This window comes from Podarcis bocagei (genome assembly GCF_964188305.1).
Source record: "Podarcis bocagei genome assembly, chromosome: 2".
Classification (NCBI taxonomy): domain Eukaryota; kingdom Metazoa; phylum Chordata; class Lepidosauria; order Squamata; family Lacertidae; genus Podarcis; species Podarcis bocagei.
In genome coordinates, this window is record NC_138126.1 from 52,967,445 (window position 1) to 52,984,573 (window position 17,129).

Genomic DNA, 17,129 nt, shown 5'->3' on the forward strand with positions numbered 1-17,129 from the left:
TCCAAAGGTTTGTCCGGTGTTTTTTGAGCTGCCAAATAATCCCCATTAATCTGTGTTTGCCTTTATAGGTTTCAACAATAAAAAATGAAAATTGTTTTTAAGCATAAACAAGAAAAAAGCCAATATTGGAACAGAACAATATTTAGCCACAGGAAATGCATATTCAAAGCGAGGGATCCAAGCAGTGTGGATTTGGCCTGATTTCTTTCGTGTCATTTGAAGCATTTTTGTTTGCATTGGAGTAATGAATTCCTGACACTGGAGATCTTGCTTGTGCACTCGGTGTACTCCTTTGGTGTAATAGACGTGCTGGGTGAACTGCTCTAGCAGTTCATGTTGAGGACTCACATTTTGCCGTTATGTGTGATTTAAATCATGGCTTCAAAAGGGCCCTTTGGATGCAGCAGTCCCAGTTTGCTAAGTGATGGTTTTGCAAGCAGGGACCAACCACCCCTGGCCCAGCCCTTCCCCTGTGCAATACCTTTGTGTAGCAACTTTGGCACTTTAATCCTGTTCAGCTTAAATCTGTTATATTGGTTTACCAACCAGGATGCTAAACACCTAACATTAAACTAGAGTCCCTACTTTTGACCTAACAGAGAACTGGTTTAAACAGATCATGTTTTTTTAAGCACCAAAGTCAAAGAGCAAAGAAAGAAACAGCATGTGGTCCCAATGCCCATTCCTGACTTGCTAAACCATGAAAAAAATATGCTAGAAGTCTGACTGAGAGAAATTAGATAGATAGCATTAACAGGTCTCCTGAAATGTAACATGACTGCTCATTCGAACAAGCTCTCCATACCTCCTCCTTTTTTCCAGCTCTCATTCAGAACTGTAACTGGAAACTTGAAGAAACTTGAGCTTGTTTTGTCTTTCAATTCTCTTACCTATAAAAGAGAGGAGGCAGCTTTCCTAAAACAGCACATCTAATGAGCAAGAAAAGATTCCTGCAAGAGGTTTCTCAGAGACTTACAATATAGGACATTCTTGTCAAAAACTAGGTAATGAACAAGGAAAATAGAGTGGTGTTTAATTATCTACTGCCAGAATGTGCAAATACTTTTATCAATCCAGCTTCTGAATTGTATTACTGCAATCCTTGTAAAACTTGGTGTAACAGCTTGCTACTTTTCCTTGTATACTGAAATGCTAGAATGATTGCATTCTTCAGTTGCTGTCTACATTGTTGCATTCTATCATTAAAGGGTAGTGTTGAATTCTTTTTCTTATGACTTTGTGCTGAAAAGCAATAAGGAAGTTATTCGTTGTGGTGCTGTATCTACTAGGTTCGAGGCAATCTTTTGACTATTTCTAATGCACCCTGTCCTAGTTTTCAGCAACCATTCCACCTGAAATCTAAAGGTGTACTCAAGGCTGTCACTTTAGTGGGACGAGGTGAAGCAATTTGACTCAGGTGGCAGTTCTGACTCTTTGTTGCTCTGCTGCCAGCCACTCCATGGCTTTGCCTACACCACCACTGCTTAATACTGCACCTTCAGCATGGCAGCAGCAGAAGGGCAGCCATGGGCAAGGGTGCAGTTGTGGTGGCAAGGCCGGCAACAGGGAGGAGGGCCAGAAGGGGACATTTTGCCTACAACTGCAAAATATCCTGAGCTACCCCTGGGTGTATGTTACCTGATGTACGAAGGTTTTCTTTAATAAAAAAAGCAACCGGTGATACTTATATCTGCATGTTCTTTGAGAACTCTGAAGTTATTTTTTTATATCCATAAATATGTTGTTGTTCTTTAGTCGTTTAGTCGTGTCCAATGCTTCGTGACCCCATGGACCAGAGCACGCCAGGCACTCCTGTCTTCCACTGTCTCCCACAGTTTGGTCAAACACATGTTAGTACCTTCAAGAACACTATCCAACCATCTCATCCTCTGTCGTCCCCTTCTCCTTGTGCCCTCCATCTTTCCCAACATCAGGGTCTTTTCCAGGGAGTCTTCTCTTCTCATGAGGTAGCCAAAGTATTGGAGCCTCAGCTTCATGATCTGTCCTTCCAGTGAGCACTCAGGGCTGATTTCCTTAAGAATGGATAGGTTTGATCTTCTTGCAGTCCATGGGACTCTCAAGAGCACCATAATTCAAAAGCATCAATTCTTTGGCGATCAGCCTTCTTTATGGTCCAGCTCTCACTTCCATACATAACTACTGGGAAAACCATAGCTTTAACTATATGGACCTCTGTCGGCAAGGTGATGTCTCTGCTTTTTAAGATGCTGTCTAGGTTTGTCATCCCTTTTCTCCCAAGAAGCAGGCGTATTTTAATTTCGTGGCTGCTGTCACTATCTGCAGAGATCATGGAGCCCAAGAAAGTAAAATCTCTCACTGCCTCCATTTCTTCCCCTTCTATTTGCGAATTTATTTATCACTATAGCATTGTGTTTGTATGAAAGTGTTAACTTCCCTTTTAGTGTCAGTTGTATAGAACCTATAAGTAAACTGTAGTAGCGGTAAAACAGGTGCGAAGAGGGAGCATGTAATGAAACAAAATTATGCACTTTTTGGACTAAACATTTCAGTTGTTATGTTAATAATTTTCACGTACATGATGGATCATAACACTCGCCCTTGTGAGTTAACAGCACATGAGGAAAGTGGTCCATTATTTGCATTATGTGTAGTAACACATTCTCTGAATCAGAAGGAATGGTGCAATTTATCAAGCTGACAAGTTGTGATTTCAAGACTCCTTGCTAGGTGTTTTGCTTGAGCTTGCTTCAATTGTTTATAAGAACAGTAACAATTACAAGAAGTGTTTAAACAGGACGTGAATGCAGAGTGGTGTCTTGAAGAAAGTACTTTTAAGCAATAATTGTTTCTCCCAAAACATGTTTAGCAAATGTGTTTGTTAAAACTGCCTGTCTGGGATGGCCTGGGTCACTGCTGCTCTGACTATGGAGTCATCTGCCAGGGTCAGGACCTTTTACATCAGACAGACAGTTTTAACAAACACATTTGCTAAACATGCTTTGGGAGAAACAATTATTGCTTAAAACAGGCATAGGCAAACTTGGCCCTCCAGATGTTTTGGGATTACAACTCCCATCATCCCTGACCACTGGTCCTGTTAGCTAGGGATGATGGGAGTTGTAGTCCCAAAACATCTGGAGGGCCGAGTTTGCCTATGCCTGTTTTATATTATAAGTGGGCTACTGCAGTCAACCAGAATCCATCTGTTTGTCTGTTCAGCACCTGCCTAACCAATCCACTTCTCCCCCCCCCCAAAGCCACTTACAGTGAAATTGTAACACCAGTTTGCATTTATTTGGGCTTCTGTTTCGCTTGCAGCTCGTCTCAGCCTTGCTTTAGAGATCCCATTGAGCAAAGGCACGCCTCTGCTATCCTAGCTCCTGCCTAAAACACGCAGACAGACACTCTTACTTGTAAGAAAGAAATCTTATTCAGGCAGCTAAGAGTACAGCCTCAACAACAAGACACAGAGCTCTGGGGTCATGGTTTATGGAGTTCAGGAGCAGGGCAAGAAGTTCAGAACTGGACAGAAGTGATGGAGATGTCCCAACAGGTTTTACTGCCCCTCTTGCCAAGTTTTAAAAGATGAGGCGTGGCACACTCACTTTTGAGACTCTTTCCCCTTGTGGGAATGTTAAGCTTGTAAGTGGGCTTTCTGTCATGGGGTGGGGGGAGGTCCTGCTCAAATCTGTGAAGGTAGTGTGTGGTTGTAAGTGACAAGACTGACACACCTTTGGTTCAGCCTCACCCCTCAGTTGGTCAGAGCTTTCCCCAGCCCCACTAAGGCTGCAGGAGGGATGGATTCCATGGTCACCTTTCCAAAGTAGCTGAAGGTGAGGCATAAAGGGGAGTTCCCCCTCCCCCAACCCAGGTTCTCACCATTCAGCCCTTAATCTTCGTCTGACCCTGTCAATGCAAGCCTGATTCTGATCAGACTAGAGGTGGGATGGTGGCCCCATGACTCCTGTATTCCCGTTTCTACTTTACAATTTGCTCATCACTGCTTAGATGGGGAACACAATCTTCTCCCCATTTCCCACAAATCACTGGAGGTCCTGAAGCAAGTTAGCAGGAACAATGCCCCACGGTGCCCCATAAGGCTACAGTTTTGTTGCTCCTTGTGGCAATAGGCCACTTAATTTAAGAAAGATCAAGAAAGCAACACCAGTGTCTTGGAGATTTTAGAATTCCATGCCTTGAATTAACCAAACTCTGTGTGGAATAACTACCATAAATATATTATTCTTTGAATGTTTTGTTCACTATGGAATCATTCCCCTTATATGTAAAGTTATTGGGAAGGACCTGTGAGATATGCAGGGAAGCAATTCCTTTAAAGAGCATGGGGCAGGGAAGCCATTACAAAAGGAAAGTTGTGTGACTTTGGTGTATTTTGTCAGTGGAACAGGGAAGATGGGACTTTTGTCAATTACCACTTCCCCTGTGGCCCCCCGCTATCTGCTCCAGAGGGTTGGGGAACCCTTCAAAACAGTGTGGAAGGTGGCATGGAGGAGGGCTGAAGGAGGGCAGACTGGCAAAACTTGCCTCTTTCTCTATTCTTGGAGCCTCAGCTCGATCAACGAACCTCCTGACTCTTCTCTAAAACACCCTGTAGTGATGGGAACCGAGGGATGCACTTATTGTGCTGCCCTTATGCTGGCAGCAGAGCAGCATTGCATATTTGTGAAGCCTCACCTGCCAGAGCTGAATTGGGCTCAAAAATTTCACACAAAAATCATTTAAATATTGTTGGAAATGTGTGAAGATTTGCCACTTTACAGATTGACGGATTGGGAGCTAGGTAGAAATTGTCCTTGAATAATAATTTCTTCATGTCTGTTTTCACAACCAAATTACCCCTCCCCATAGGATCTTGTTAACTGTGAAGTTGAGTATCCTCTGCTGCTTAAAGAACTGTATCTGATGTGCATACTTTGGAAGTCCAAGTAAATAATGTTTACTAGATAACTTGTATCCACATGTCTATTAATATCCTCTAAAATGTTGTGGAGGCAGGACTTACCTTTGCAGAAGCTATGCTGAGTCTTCTTCAGCAAGACTTGTCCTTCTATATGCTTAGTGACGTTATATTTCATAATACTTTCCACCAATTTACCCAGAGCAGTCATTCAGCTAACTTGCCTGTAATTTCCTGCATCTTTTTTTTTTTAATTATTCATTGGCCACCTTCCAGTCTTTTATTGCTGAGATCAATCTCAGGGACATGTTGCAGCTTCTGTTAGAAAACTCCACATTTGAGTTATTTAAGAAGTTTTGTATGGATATAATCTGGACTCAGTTATTTGTCTGCTTTCAACTTCTAAATAAAGTCAAGAACCTTACCACTTGTCACCACGGTTTGCCTTGGTTTCTCAGACTACCTTTCTGAAAATGTCAGTTCAGACATCAATATCTACTCTCCATCTTCTGCAGTGAAGACATATACAATCTTCTTATGATCCTTTAGCACACTCTTGCTCCACCCTCTTTCATCCCAACCTTCCTACCCAGTTGAAATACTTTAAAAAATAGTTGGTCTTGATGTTTTCCATGATACGCTTCTCAAAGTTCTTTTTGGTTCGTGTTGCTATTGCCTACATGTAGTTATTTTGTACAAGTTTGTCCTCCTTCTCCCCCCTCTCCATTTGAGCAAGACTTCTGTTTTCTGAACAAATCATTCCCCCCCCCCCCGTTAATAGTTTCCTTGATGCTGCTTGTTAATCACACTCATGACCTTTTGTACTTGGTGGTAACTTTCCTGACCTGTGGTATGCATTCAAGTTAAGCTTCTAATAGTGTGGGTTTGAGTAATCCCCCTATGTTCTGGAAAAGTATGACCTTCTTGACTTTCCCTTTCAATTTCTTTTATGCCAGTCACTTCTCATTTTGGAGAAGTTTCCTCTTTTGAACTCATAGGTGTTGGACTTGCTTGGCAATTGTCCAGTTACATAGATGTTGAATTTGATAGCATTGTAGCCGCTGTTTCCAAATAGTTCAGTGATGTTTAGATCTCTCACTAAGTCCTGGGCACCACTTACTGTTTTATTGAGAGTCACTTCCCCTGGAGTTTATTCCAGTGTTTTAGGGCACAGTCATTTAGTGTAGTAGTCATTTGCTGTGACCAGAGCATTCCTTTATCTGGTCTATGTAAGGGAATTGAATACACCCATTACTATGACACTTTCTTCTTTGGGTGCCCCTCTGATTTCATTATCATCCTGAGTATTTTGGTCAGGGAGTGATGGAATATCCCCCAGTACTAAATTACTTTTGGGGCCTCATATTGCCATACAGTCATTTCTGTTGGAACCCTGGAAGCCAAGACCCAAGTTGGGGCCAAGTACACTTTGGTGAGAAAACCCTAGCAGAGATTTAACATCACAAAACATACAAGAAAGAAAAGAATGGGAATATAGGCTGTAAAACAGTAAAAATGTGCCCTTCCAGTAAGTCCCAGAATGTCACTTTTTAAAAACTATTTCCAAGCTATCCCACTTCCCTAGCATAGAGGTGGACCACACATTTTGTAGGTCATAAAATACTTTACTTACAAAACTCTTCAAAGGTCAGATTCAGGTGCTTTCCATATAGCAGTCAGAAAAGATGCACAGGCAGTTGAAGTGTTGCTTAGTTACAAAAGGTAAAAGTTTCTAAACTACTAGTAGAGAAAGCTACTAGTTTCAGACTCCATTCTGGTCTGAAACAAAAGAGGCTGGTTAAAGCCATGTGGTTGAGCTCCTTACATGCTGAAATCCACTTGGAGAGTGAGAGAGAAGGATTGGTGACCCACTTCATCTCAAGGTGAGGATATAGACCAAACCTGGCAGGACAGCTTATGGTAACTCCTTCATGCACTAATTAGATTCAAACATGCTAGAGTTATATTCGCCTTTATCCTACAATTTTGTAGAAGTCCAGTGACCTAGAGTGTCTTGAAGAATAACATGGGTAAGGGGCATTGGTAAAAGTAAAGCTGAACATTGTTTTTAGTAGATTTGAATGATTTTGGATACAGTGGTACCTCGGGTTACAGACACTTCAGGTTACAGATTCCGCTAACCCAGAAATAATACCTCAGGTTAAGAACTTTGCTTCAGGATGAGAACAGAAATTGTGCAGTGGGAGGCCCCATTAGCTAAAGTGGTACCTCAGGTTAAGAACAATTTCAGGTTAAGAATGGACCTCCAGAACAAATTAAGTTCTTAACCCGAGGTACCACTGTAATCTAGTGAAAGGATTGCTACAGTGAGGGACTTTTCTATCCCTATGGTGGGAGAGGATTAAGCATACAAAAATGCAAATGAACAGTGCACACTTAAGCTGCATAGGAAGATAGGACATAAATGCTTAGAAAACAGCACATCCTTGCAGACAAGAGGCTTCAGTTTAATTTTACATCATTGCCATGTTTATTCTTTTCAAAATATTTCAACAGGAATTTTTTTTTAACTGTGCTAAATTGCTGCTGCCATTCTCTTTCCCTCTCCCTCCTTCTTTCTCATATATAACAATCAATTAATAATAGAAAGGCTTTTCTGCAACTCTGATTAATTTTTAAATGCATGGCCATCTTAAGTGAAATTAGGCACTATTATTTAAATGAACTGTCATTTTAGTAACAAATCCACTTAGATAACTAGTGACTATGTTACATTATAAAAAATTTCCCATACGATCCATTTATTTGGAAGATACTCAGTTTAGTTACCTTTTACTTTGCTCCAGAGAAGGCTTAGTTGCAAATTAGTTTGTTGAAATGTTGGGACAGATGCCCATAATCCATTGCTTCCTTGTATGTGTGTGCCAAATGATAACCTTAATTCAAAGTGAAGGAAAATTGAGATATAAGATACGAAGATCCACCTAATGTTGAAACGTTGGGCAGTTGCAGATGTGCATGCCAAATGTTACAAACACAGCTATAAAATATGTTTCCCTTATTTACTTTATCTTCTTTAAATTATTAAGCATGTCACCATTCACAAAACCCCATGTACCTCTGCTACTTAAGAATCTTATTAGACCTTGTGGTGATGATCAACATTGGTCTGACAACTTTCTCTTCTAGGTAGCTGAAGCATTTCCAGGCTGTATGATAGCTTTTTGTTCATACCTTAGGCTTATCCATGAATATACATTGTCCTTGTAATATATTTTACTTACTAATGGGAGCAGATGGGCATCATAATGACTCATCTGCCAAAAGAGACAGATTGGCTATCTTAATTATGTTGAAAGAATGCTGAATCACTCTAAAATTTAGGTGAGTTTCCCTTGTTCACCATGGCAGTCAGTAAGATTGTTATGAGTGAATTGATTCCTTGGGTCCCTGATTAGATTTTATCACCTTAGAGGAAATGTTGCTCAGGGGTCTTTAGTCAAAGAAAGCACAGCATGAGGCTTCATTCTATTCTAGCGGAGCTGTTAGTGAAATGCTTCAGTAGTAAGAGTGCCACTCCCCATTCCATTTTTATTTTGTATAGACATTTTGGTAAATGGGCCTTGGAAGGGAGAAACATCATGAAAAGGGAACAGTTGAAGAAAGTGGGGAAGGAGAGGGTTGGTTTTTTTTAATAAAATCAAACATTTTGTAATGCAAGTTTTCTTTATATGATTAGATTTCAGATAATTTAAAGGATGTGTGGAAATTAGGTGCAATATTCTTATATTTAAGGTGTTTTATGTGTACACTGATTGTCAAGACATGCTGTGCATATTTTTTTTTTATCAAAGAGGCATGTGTATAGCTTCCTCAAATACCTATACTGGAAGCAGCAGACGAACTATGATGCTCAAAGAGTAAGACATCTAATGCAGACTGAAGGAAGGACTATCATGTAAAACAAAAATGCCCCTTTACATCTAAATATTGCTATAAAGCAGTTGTTCTGAAACAAATTACCAAAATATATTCTCATTCACCTGTTTTTCTTCCATCTTCTGCTTTGTCAGTTAGCAGCATCGTGTATCACTATATATTGACTCTGCAGTAAAGAAGGGTGTAGAATTTGCCTCCACAGATGCTGCTGTTACCATGGAGATAAAAGGACCAATGGCCTTTTTCTAGTTTGGACTGTACTATACTGTTCATAAAAAGATGGTGAATTCTAAAACTGCATCATCTGATTCTTTAAAAATATGAAACAGTAACATAGGAGAATGCAATTGTGGTTCTATTTTAAATACAATAATCTCATTATAAATTGAAGATTTATCATGAGGCAGAGAGCATAAATGTGAGTCCCGTACTCGTGGCTTGCACACTGCCAATCCTCCTCCTCCTTCTCAGAAAAACCTTTTCCTTTTGCAAAATATAGCCCCTTAGAGCCCTTGGGTTTATCTGATGCAGCATTTGATGCTGGTTACATCACAGGTTCCCTTATCTGTGGTATTCCTCTTTGAGAGTGAATGAGTCTGTGAAAGCTGTGAATGTGAATTTTGATTCCTGGAGGAGAGACGTGTTCTACCTTAGAAGAAGAAAAGAAACAAAGAGTCTTCTCAAAAAATCAAGGATGGCTTGCAGAAGGTGTAATTTGTAAGTATTCTCCTCTTTGTTATCCATTAGCATCCATATTATTGAAGATGGGAATAAGAATAGCAATTCATTCATAGTACAGCAGCTTTCTCTTCATGAACCATTTTATGGGTGTTACCTTCCAGCACCACATTGATGTGCATGTTGAAATTCTGTAGCTGAATGGCTTCAGGACTGCAAATGTTGAAATAATTCAGCATCGTAGGAAATAAAGAGAGACCTGTTAGTGATTTGGTCAAACCTGGCTATTTTAAACATGGGATTTTTCAGCAAAAGAGTGATTGAAAGAGATTGTGTTTAGGACTATTTCTCAATAATAAAGACCTTCCATTTTGTATAAATGCTTTTGTTAATTGCTGATTTAGAAAATGGTTTTAGATATATATGTCCTTGATGCTGCTTGTGACACAGCAATATATAATTTCATGCTGCTTGGCACAGTATTAGTGTGCTAGATAAGCCATTGTTCATAATATTAACACTGCAGGGATATAGTTTTCAGAGCAATGTGTGTGGTTTTCAGGTTTTTCTTGATGATATGATATTATAGTTTCCACAAACCTGGTGGGAAATTGCAGTCATAAGGAGACTGTATGAGGTGAATATATTGGAAGAACACCATAGACTTTGATTCATGAACCTGCAGTCATAAAGTCAATTATACTAGTGTGCCTATCACTTTAAGCAGATTTAGACAAAAAATAGATGAATGCCTGATAGTATATTTCACTGTATTATGCTAATTCCACCATTTTGTCTGAAGCACAGAATTCAAAAGGTTCAATATTTCAAATATGTCTTGCTTTTATTGCAATCGTATAGTGCATTGTTGATGTCAATAGAAGTACCAGAATGCGGTTAATGTTCAAATCTACTACTGTAATGCGTAAGTTTGTATTTTTTGACCCGCCAGTTCCCAGTAAGCTTATCCCTACAAATAGACTTCCTGAAAACCAGCCACGTAGGAGAGAGGTGCTATGCAGCACAGACCTTGCCATAGTTCACCTTAATTGAAGTCTGATTTGCACAACTCAGCTGAAGTTAAATTTAAACCCAGTATTCCATTTTAAGAAGCAAAACTTCTATACTCACAGGTAACTATTACTTGGATGAAAGGTTTCAGTGGGGATAAACTGGCTTTAATCCAAAAGGTTGACTTTGCTTGCTTTTGGATCAAGATTTCAAACCAGAGCCCATTGCCATTAACTTTAATAAAGTAGTTCTGGAGGAATTATTGTGGGAGGAAACCCTTGGAACAACTTATTCCAGAGTATTGGTTATTGAGATGAGTACATTTGAGGACTGCAGCTTTGGGGTGAAAGTAAGAAGTATCTCTTTGACTATTTGGATGATTGCTGATATTTTATGCCAGTTTTCCGTGCTTGGATTCAGGCAATAACTTAATCTACATTATGTACTCTAAATGGTGAACAATCCAATGTCTTAGTGCTATTTTGTCCGAAGGAAAAAAATTTGCTACTATACTAGACTTCACTTGTATTAGCAGAGGTTCTGATTTTTTTGATTGGGGTTAGCAAACATTAAATAGACTTTGTATAATCCGTGCAGGAAAACATAATATGTTGTCCAGTATAGAACTATAATGATAATATATTACGTTCATATAACAATATTAATTGTTTTCTCGAGCAATATGTGATCAAGAATGCCACCGTTATACAGACCTGTAAGGTGGCAAGGATGATCCATGACTTCTGCTCACTGTTTAGTTCCTTAGCACATTACTTGTCTGTCCTGATGAGGAAGGGTTTCCTTGTGGATCTAATTATTTGAGTTATTTAGAGATTACTTCCTTACAATGCCAGTGCTTTATTTTAAAAATCAAATAGCAATGTATCCTTTCCACGTGTAACAGAGCCAGATCCATGTGAGAACATGTATTGTAGAATGTAAGGCTTTGTCTCCTTTCATTTCAAGTTTTATATTTTAGTTTGATTGGGGGAAAAACAGTATTTGTTTTCTAAAGGTAAAGTCATATCTGGCAAGAAGTATAGATCAAATTAAGGCTGCACAGATTGTATCTTGATGTTTCAAATAATGCCTTTAAATATTTTCATGGTGTGTGGATATTTAAGAGCTTTTCTTTAAAACACACAGAGACACACTGACAGCATGAACAGATACTTTGAGCTGTTAAGAGTGTTCAAAATCTTGTCTTCAGCCCTTTACCAGAAACATAGATGGGTTCTATTATTTTAGCAGAAGACATTTTCCATGGATGAAACACATATTGGGTAACAAACTTTGCTTTACCATATATGATATCCTTTCACCATCTCAATATTTTTATTTTTCTATTTAGCTACTGCCATGTTGTTTCCACATAGTATTGTTTTTAAAATTAGCTTTCTGATGTATCTGTGTTAAGTATTTGATAGGTGATATCTGATATCTGATGTTAGTCATACTCAAACTCATTGAAATCCATAGACCTGAAGTCCATTTGTTTCAATCAGTCTACTCTGAGTCCGACTTAGTTAGATATCACCCAATGGAATTGCTGTATAGTAAAAAAATCATGAGAAAATTATTAATTATCAGGAATGTATTGTGTGCTGTTCTTTTAAAATTTCTCTGCTACTTCAGCTTCTTCTATTAACAATTTATTAATAATTCACCATTAGGAATGTTAACTAAGTTGATTATATTCTACAACATGCATATTACGCTGGCATCTCTTGCTGAGTACTGATGAAAATAAATTGGTTACTTAGGGGTAACAGAAAGGAACAGTATGTTTTATGTACCTTACATTGCATTGTTAAAATAGCCATGAAGTGTTGTAGATGTTTAGAAACAGCATTAGAAGAGAAATATAATAGGTAAGGTGATATCTGTTGTTGAACCAATTTGTGATTGACTGATTTTCTGATATAAACATACCACCTTATTTTATTTGAAACCAAGGAATGCATATCATTTTGGAATTTTTACTTGGCTGTTGGTGAAGGTTTGGAAAGAGTTATGACCTATTTAAAACTCATAGCTAAAAATAACCTCTGAAAATATGACTCATAAAGATATGAGACCAAAGCGGAAATCTCTAGAAAGGCTAGTTGTTTTATGCCTGTTGGTGACCGCATAAACAAACAAAACTCCTTTTTGATAGCATGTTTTATTTGGGTGGAGTATATTCTTTTAAAAATGGGCTTATCTCCATTCTGAAAAAGGCAATACAGCACCTCACATCTGGAAAACCCTAGATTCTTTTAAGATTCATGATGGAATTTAGAAGTTGCATTAAGAAGCTCTGGAAGCTCTGCTGTGTAGGTTGGCAATAAATATCTGCAAAGAACTTCATATACTTCAGCAAAGAAAAGGATTAGCTTGGGCTTTTTTCTTTACCATGCTAATAAGCAAGTCTGTGACAGAATCTAATAGGAGTCTTCTCATAAGGGAAGTCAAGTGAGTTTTGCCAATTAGCCACATTTCATTTTCTTTCGTGTCTGGTGGGTATCTTTTGCTTTTACTTAAGCACACTTCATGCTATAGCTGTGAGTCGTAATGTATGCCAGATCTATTGAATTAGAATTGTCAAGGTGTTGTATCACAGGATTCTAATATCCATTATGGTTGTATAGAATCGGGGAGTGATTTCCAAATCAGTCATCAATTTAAAACGAACAGTTCATCTGATTAGTTTATGTGGACACATGATTTCATATACCTTTACTACTACTACTACTACTACTACTACTATATTACACTTATATTGTGCCTTTCTTGCAAGGAGCTCCAGGTTAGCGTACCATGGTTCTCCCCCCCCCTCCCATTTTATCCTCACAACCCTGTGAAGGAGGGCTAGGCTTAGAGAAAGTGACTGGTCCAAGGTCACCCATTGATTTTAACCAAGGGGACTTTAACCAAGAATTCAACTGTCTGACCACTATGCCACACAGGACATACAGGTTTATAGCAAAAGCTTAGGGCGTACTTCAGTTTCTTATCTACGGGCAAATGCAGCAAAGTCACACCATAGTCCCAACATCAACACAGCCCATGAAGGACAATCCCTCCCAGAGGTTTTTTCGTTCTTTTCACGCAGATCTGTGTACAGGCAATGCACATTGGCTGTACCTTCCAATGGCCCTATGTTGCTTTGAAACAGAATTTACGTGCATAGGCTCTGCATACACAAAGCCATATTAACAGACAGAGATTGCAGTGGGGCCAGCAAGCATAACCCTACTCTCCCTTCCATGCACTGACAGCATGTCTAATTGTTGAGAGAGAAGAAAGCTTGTGTCTAGATCAAATCTATATGGTTCCCTGAGTTTCAGACTGGGAAGGAATGCGTAGAGTGAGTTGCAGTGGCTACCCAAATCCAGAAATCAGTGTCTTGTTTATAAGAGTCAGTGAGCCACTGCACAAAGAATCTATTCAATCCTGCTGACTGCTAAATCCAGAATTCTCAGTTGATATTGAAATGTGTTCTCTCAATATAGTTTCCACATATGCACACTTCCTGTATCTGCTCACCAAAGTAAGCAGATTACTTTTCAGAAGTAATATTCCTTTGAAGATCAGATGTTAGTGACAGTAGAGAGACATCATCTCCCTGCTCTGCTTGAAAGCTTCCAAAGACATATGGCAGGCTGCTATCAGAATGTTGTACTAGATATTTTGATTTGATCCTAGAAGATGATTTTTTTTTTTTGTCTTCTATGCATTCCAAGCACTAGCAGTCTACATGCAGATACATAGGCAGCTTGATGCTGATGGGAGGGGAGGATGCCCATACCCCATCATGTTAAGTTGGGCATGGCATTGGTGTGGCACCTGGGAAGTCTGAGTACAATTTATTTTGAAGCTTCTTCACTGGTGCAGATGAGTGTGAGTGTTCCTTATACTGTATCTCTGAATTCTCATGCTGGGACTGGATCATGCTAATTGTTTCTAAATTCTCAGTTGAAGTGTAGATCACCAAATATCTAGACATAGTAATAATAATTACTATGATTGTGACGTGTGTTCTTTTTGAGGGGGAGGGTTGGCTGCATTTAGAGGCAATCTTCTTTTCACCCGATGATCTTCATTACGTTTATCTATGAAATGAACTTTCAGTAGCACTGCTCCTTAGGCTGATAATCTCAACTTTTAACATTGTTCATATGAAAATAAAATTAGGAGTTTTCTACAACCACATAGCCGTCTGTTGGTGGAGACCATGCAAACATCAATGCAAATATAACTAGTTTCAGACCATATGTTTTCAGTTCTAAGTGTACATGTATTTTAACGAGGATTTGTATGATTCAAACTGTATGGGCTGGTTACCATGGTTAAGAGATTGGAAAGAGGATGAAGGTTCATCTCTTCCTTTCGGATTTTGCCTGCGCTCCTTGAGAATGCCTAAGGTTGGTACAGATGTAAGGCTTAATCATACTTAATGGTCAGCGGAGCCAAAATCCCCAGTAGCTTTCACCATGGTCAAGGTCTGTGCCTAGTTAAGACAATCGTAGTTATGGCTATTAAAAGCATGGATCCCATGGACCGCTTTAAATTCGTTAACTATGATGAAAAAACCAGGACTTGATCTTGCTACATAAGCTCTCTCAAAATGGTACTGTTGCAGCCTGAAGTCTCACACTGTGGGTGGGGGAGCAATCTCTAGGTCATAGTTCTGTCAGAAAAGGAAAATAAGCCAATGTTTTGAAGTTGGGAGTTCCAATGAATAACCTGTGCAAATAGGATGCAGGATACTTGGTGTGTCCCACTGACTCCAGGGAAATTTATATGAGTAAATAGGGGCAGGAATGCATTCTAAAACTTTTAATTTATAGTAAGTATAAGGAAGCTGCTTTATACCAAACCAAACCATTAGTCCATCTAAATTAGTACTGTCTACACTGGCTGACTACGGCTCTCCAGGGTTTCAGGCAAAGAGTCTTTCCCAGTAGCCTGCATGCAAGCTGATTCTCTACCACTGAACTGCACCCCTTACCTAGAATATTTATCATCTCCCCCCCCCTCTTTCCTGTTGATGATGATTTAATAACATAGATGATACCACTCATTTTTATCAGGTTGTTGGAATTTCCAGTCCAATGCAGATTTGCAATTTGCTTCTTTAATAGTCGTTTAAAAAATGTCATTCTAGAATTCCACTAAGAGCTTCACAAACCAAGAAAGTCATATGTTGTTTTTAAGTGCGCGATTAAAATGTTTCAGTCGAAGGCAAATACACTGTGGAAAATCACCAAAAGAAGCTAAATGTATATAGAGAATAAATTTATATTTAATTTGTTCTGCTTCTTCTGCCTTTGTTTTAGCATTAGAGTGGTTTGATCTTATTATGGGTTTCATCTTGGATGATCCAAACAATTTTAATGCTCTACGGTATGTCACACATGGGAAATGTTATCTGATTTAGTTAGTAAATTTTAATATGCACTTGATTTGGCATGTAGTATTGTAGAAATGCTGGCAGATAACAAATGGGTGGCATCAGCTTAATGTTGTTAAATAAGGGCCATTATAACTAGTGCTTGGGCAAACTTTCACAGTAGGTTTTTTCTAGTCCTTTGAGGGGATGTGGTGGGGGTAAAGCGAACATGTTTCCAAAAAGGTCAGGTAGTGGGAGATAAAATTTATAGAACAAAATTGATAGCACAAAAGCAGGTGACATTACATGCTTACATGGTCATACCAGGAAATCCATTTGCAGGTGTGGGGATATCTCCCTAAACCTTTCAGGGGAAAGAGAGACAGGCTGGACCACTTGGCCCCCTCATTAAATGGATAAAATAAATGTCACCCCACCATGTAGCCTGTGATTTAAAAATAATAGTTTTCTTTAAACTACACACAGAGGCATTTTAGTGTAATTGTAAAAGGACAATTCATCCTAAACTTCAGCTGCATTTTTCAAAAAGTTGCGCAGTCTTTCAGTCTCAATTTTTCACCTATTGAGCAGCCATAATCTCCCATTCTTACAGCAATTCAAACTGTAGTGTTTGTTTACAGGAACTGCTTGGTTTTCATACAAGTTTCCATACCCTTTAACATTTCATAGATGAAAATAGTAACACTTCTGTCCATGAGGTGGTGGGCAGACTTCAGCAGCCAACAAGCAGAAAGTGGGAATTGTAAGTACATGTAAGCAGATACCTATGGATGACAAATGTGATGAGGCAAACCACAAATTGCAAGGCAAATAAAATGCTTGTAATACACATATGTGTACTATATAACTGTTCTGCAGATGAGCCATAGCCAGAAGTGACTAGTGATTCAAGATCTGTGAATCCATGACAGATGATAATCAATAACACCTTTCTCATTACCAATGAGCAATTATAGCATCAATCTTTTCCAGAGCTTTCCAAGTGATGGCCTGTATGTACATTGAAGCATTACCACCTCTCTCTTCGGAAGTTAAAAATTGGCATTCCCTTTAGATAACATGTGTCTGCTGTCCTTCTCCCAAACAATCCACACCTAGTTTTCTGTTTTCACTTTCTTTTCAGCATCTTCCTGTAAATCAATCAATCAATCAATCAATCAATCATCTTTCTTGTTATAACCAAGGTTCCCCCATGTACCTATTAATGGGTTTTCCTTCCACTGGACATCTGCAGTCTCCTCTTTC

The 17,129-nt window shown here is 39.0% G+C and overlaps 1 protein-coding gene across 9 annotated transcripts in view; it reads left to right on the forward strand.

Moving 5' to 3' along the window:
• The window catches only part of IQSEC1 (IQ motif and Sec7 domain ArfGEF 1), a 306,192-nt gene that overhangs the window by 90,948 nt on the left and 198,115 nt on the right, over positions 1-17,129 (forward strand). For 3 of the 9 annotated variants that reach the window (XM_081175981.1, XM_081175983.1, XM_081175986.1), the window contains exon 1: positions 9,175-9,517. The exons of the other annotated variants lie outside the window; for them this stretch is intronic. In XM_081175981.1, the coding sequence (XP_081032107.1) occupies positions 9,495-9,517 (23 nt within the window). In that variant the 5' untranslated portion in view covers positions 9,175-9,494. Of the gene's footprint in view, positions 1-9,174; positions 9,518-17,129 lie in introns of those variants that run through there. 9 annotated transcript variants of the gene reach the window in all.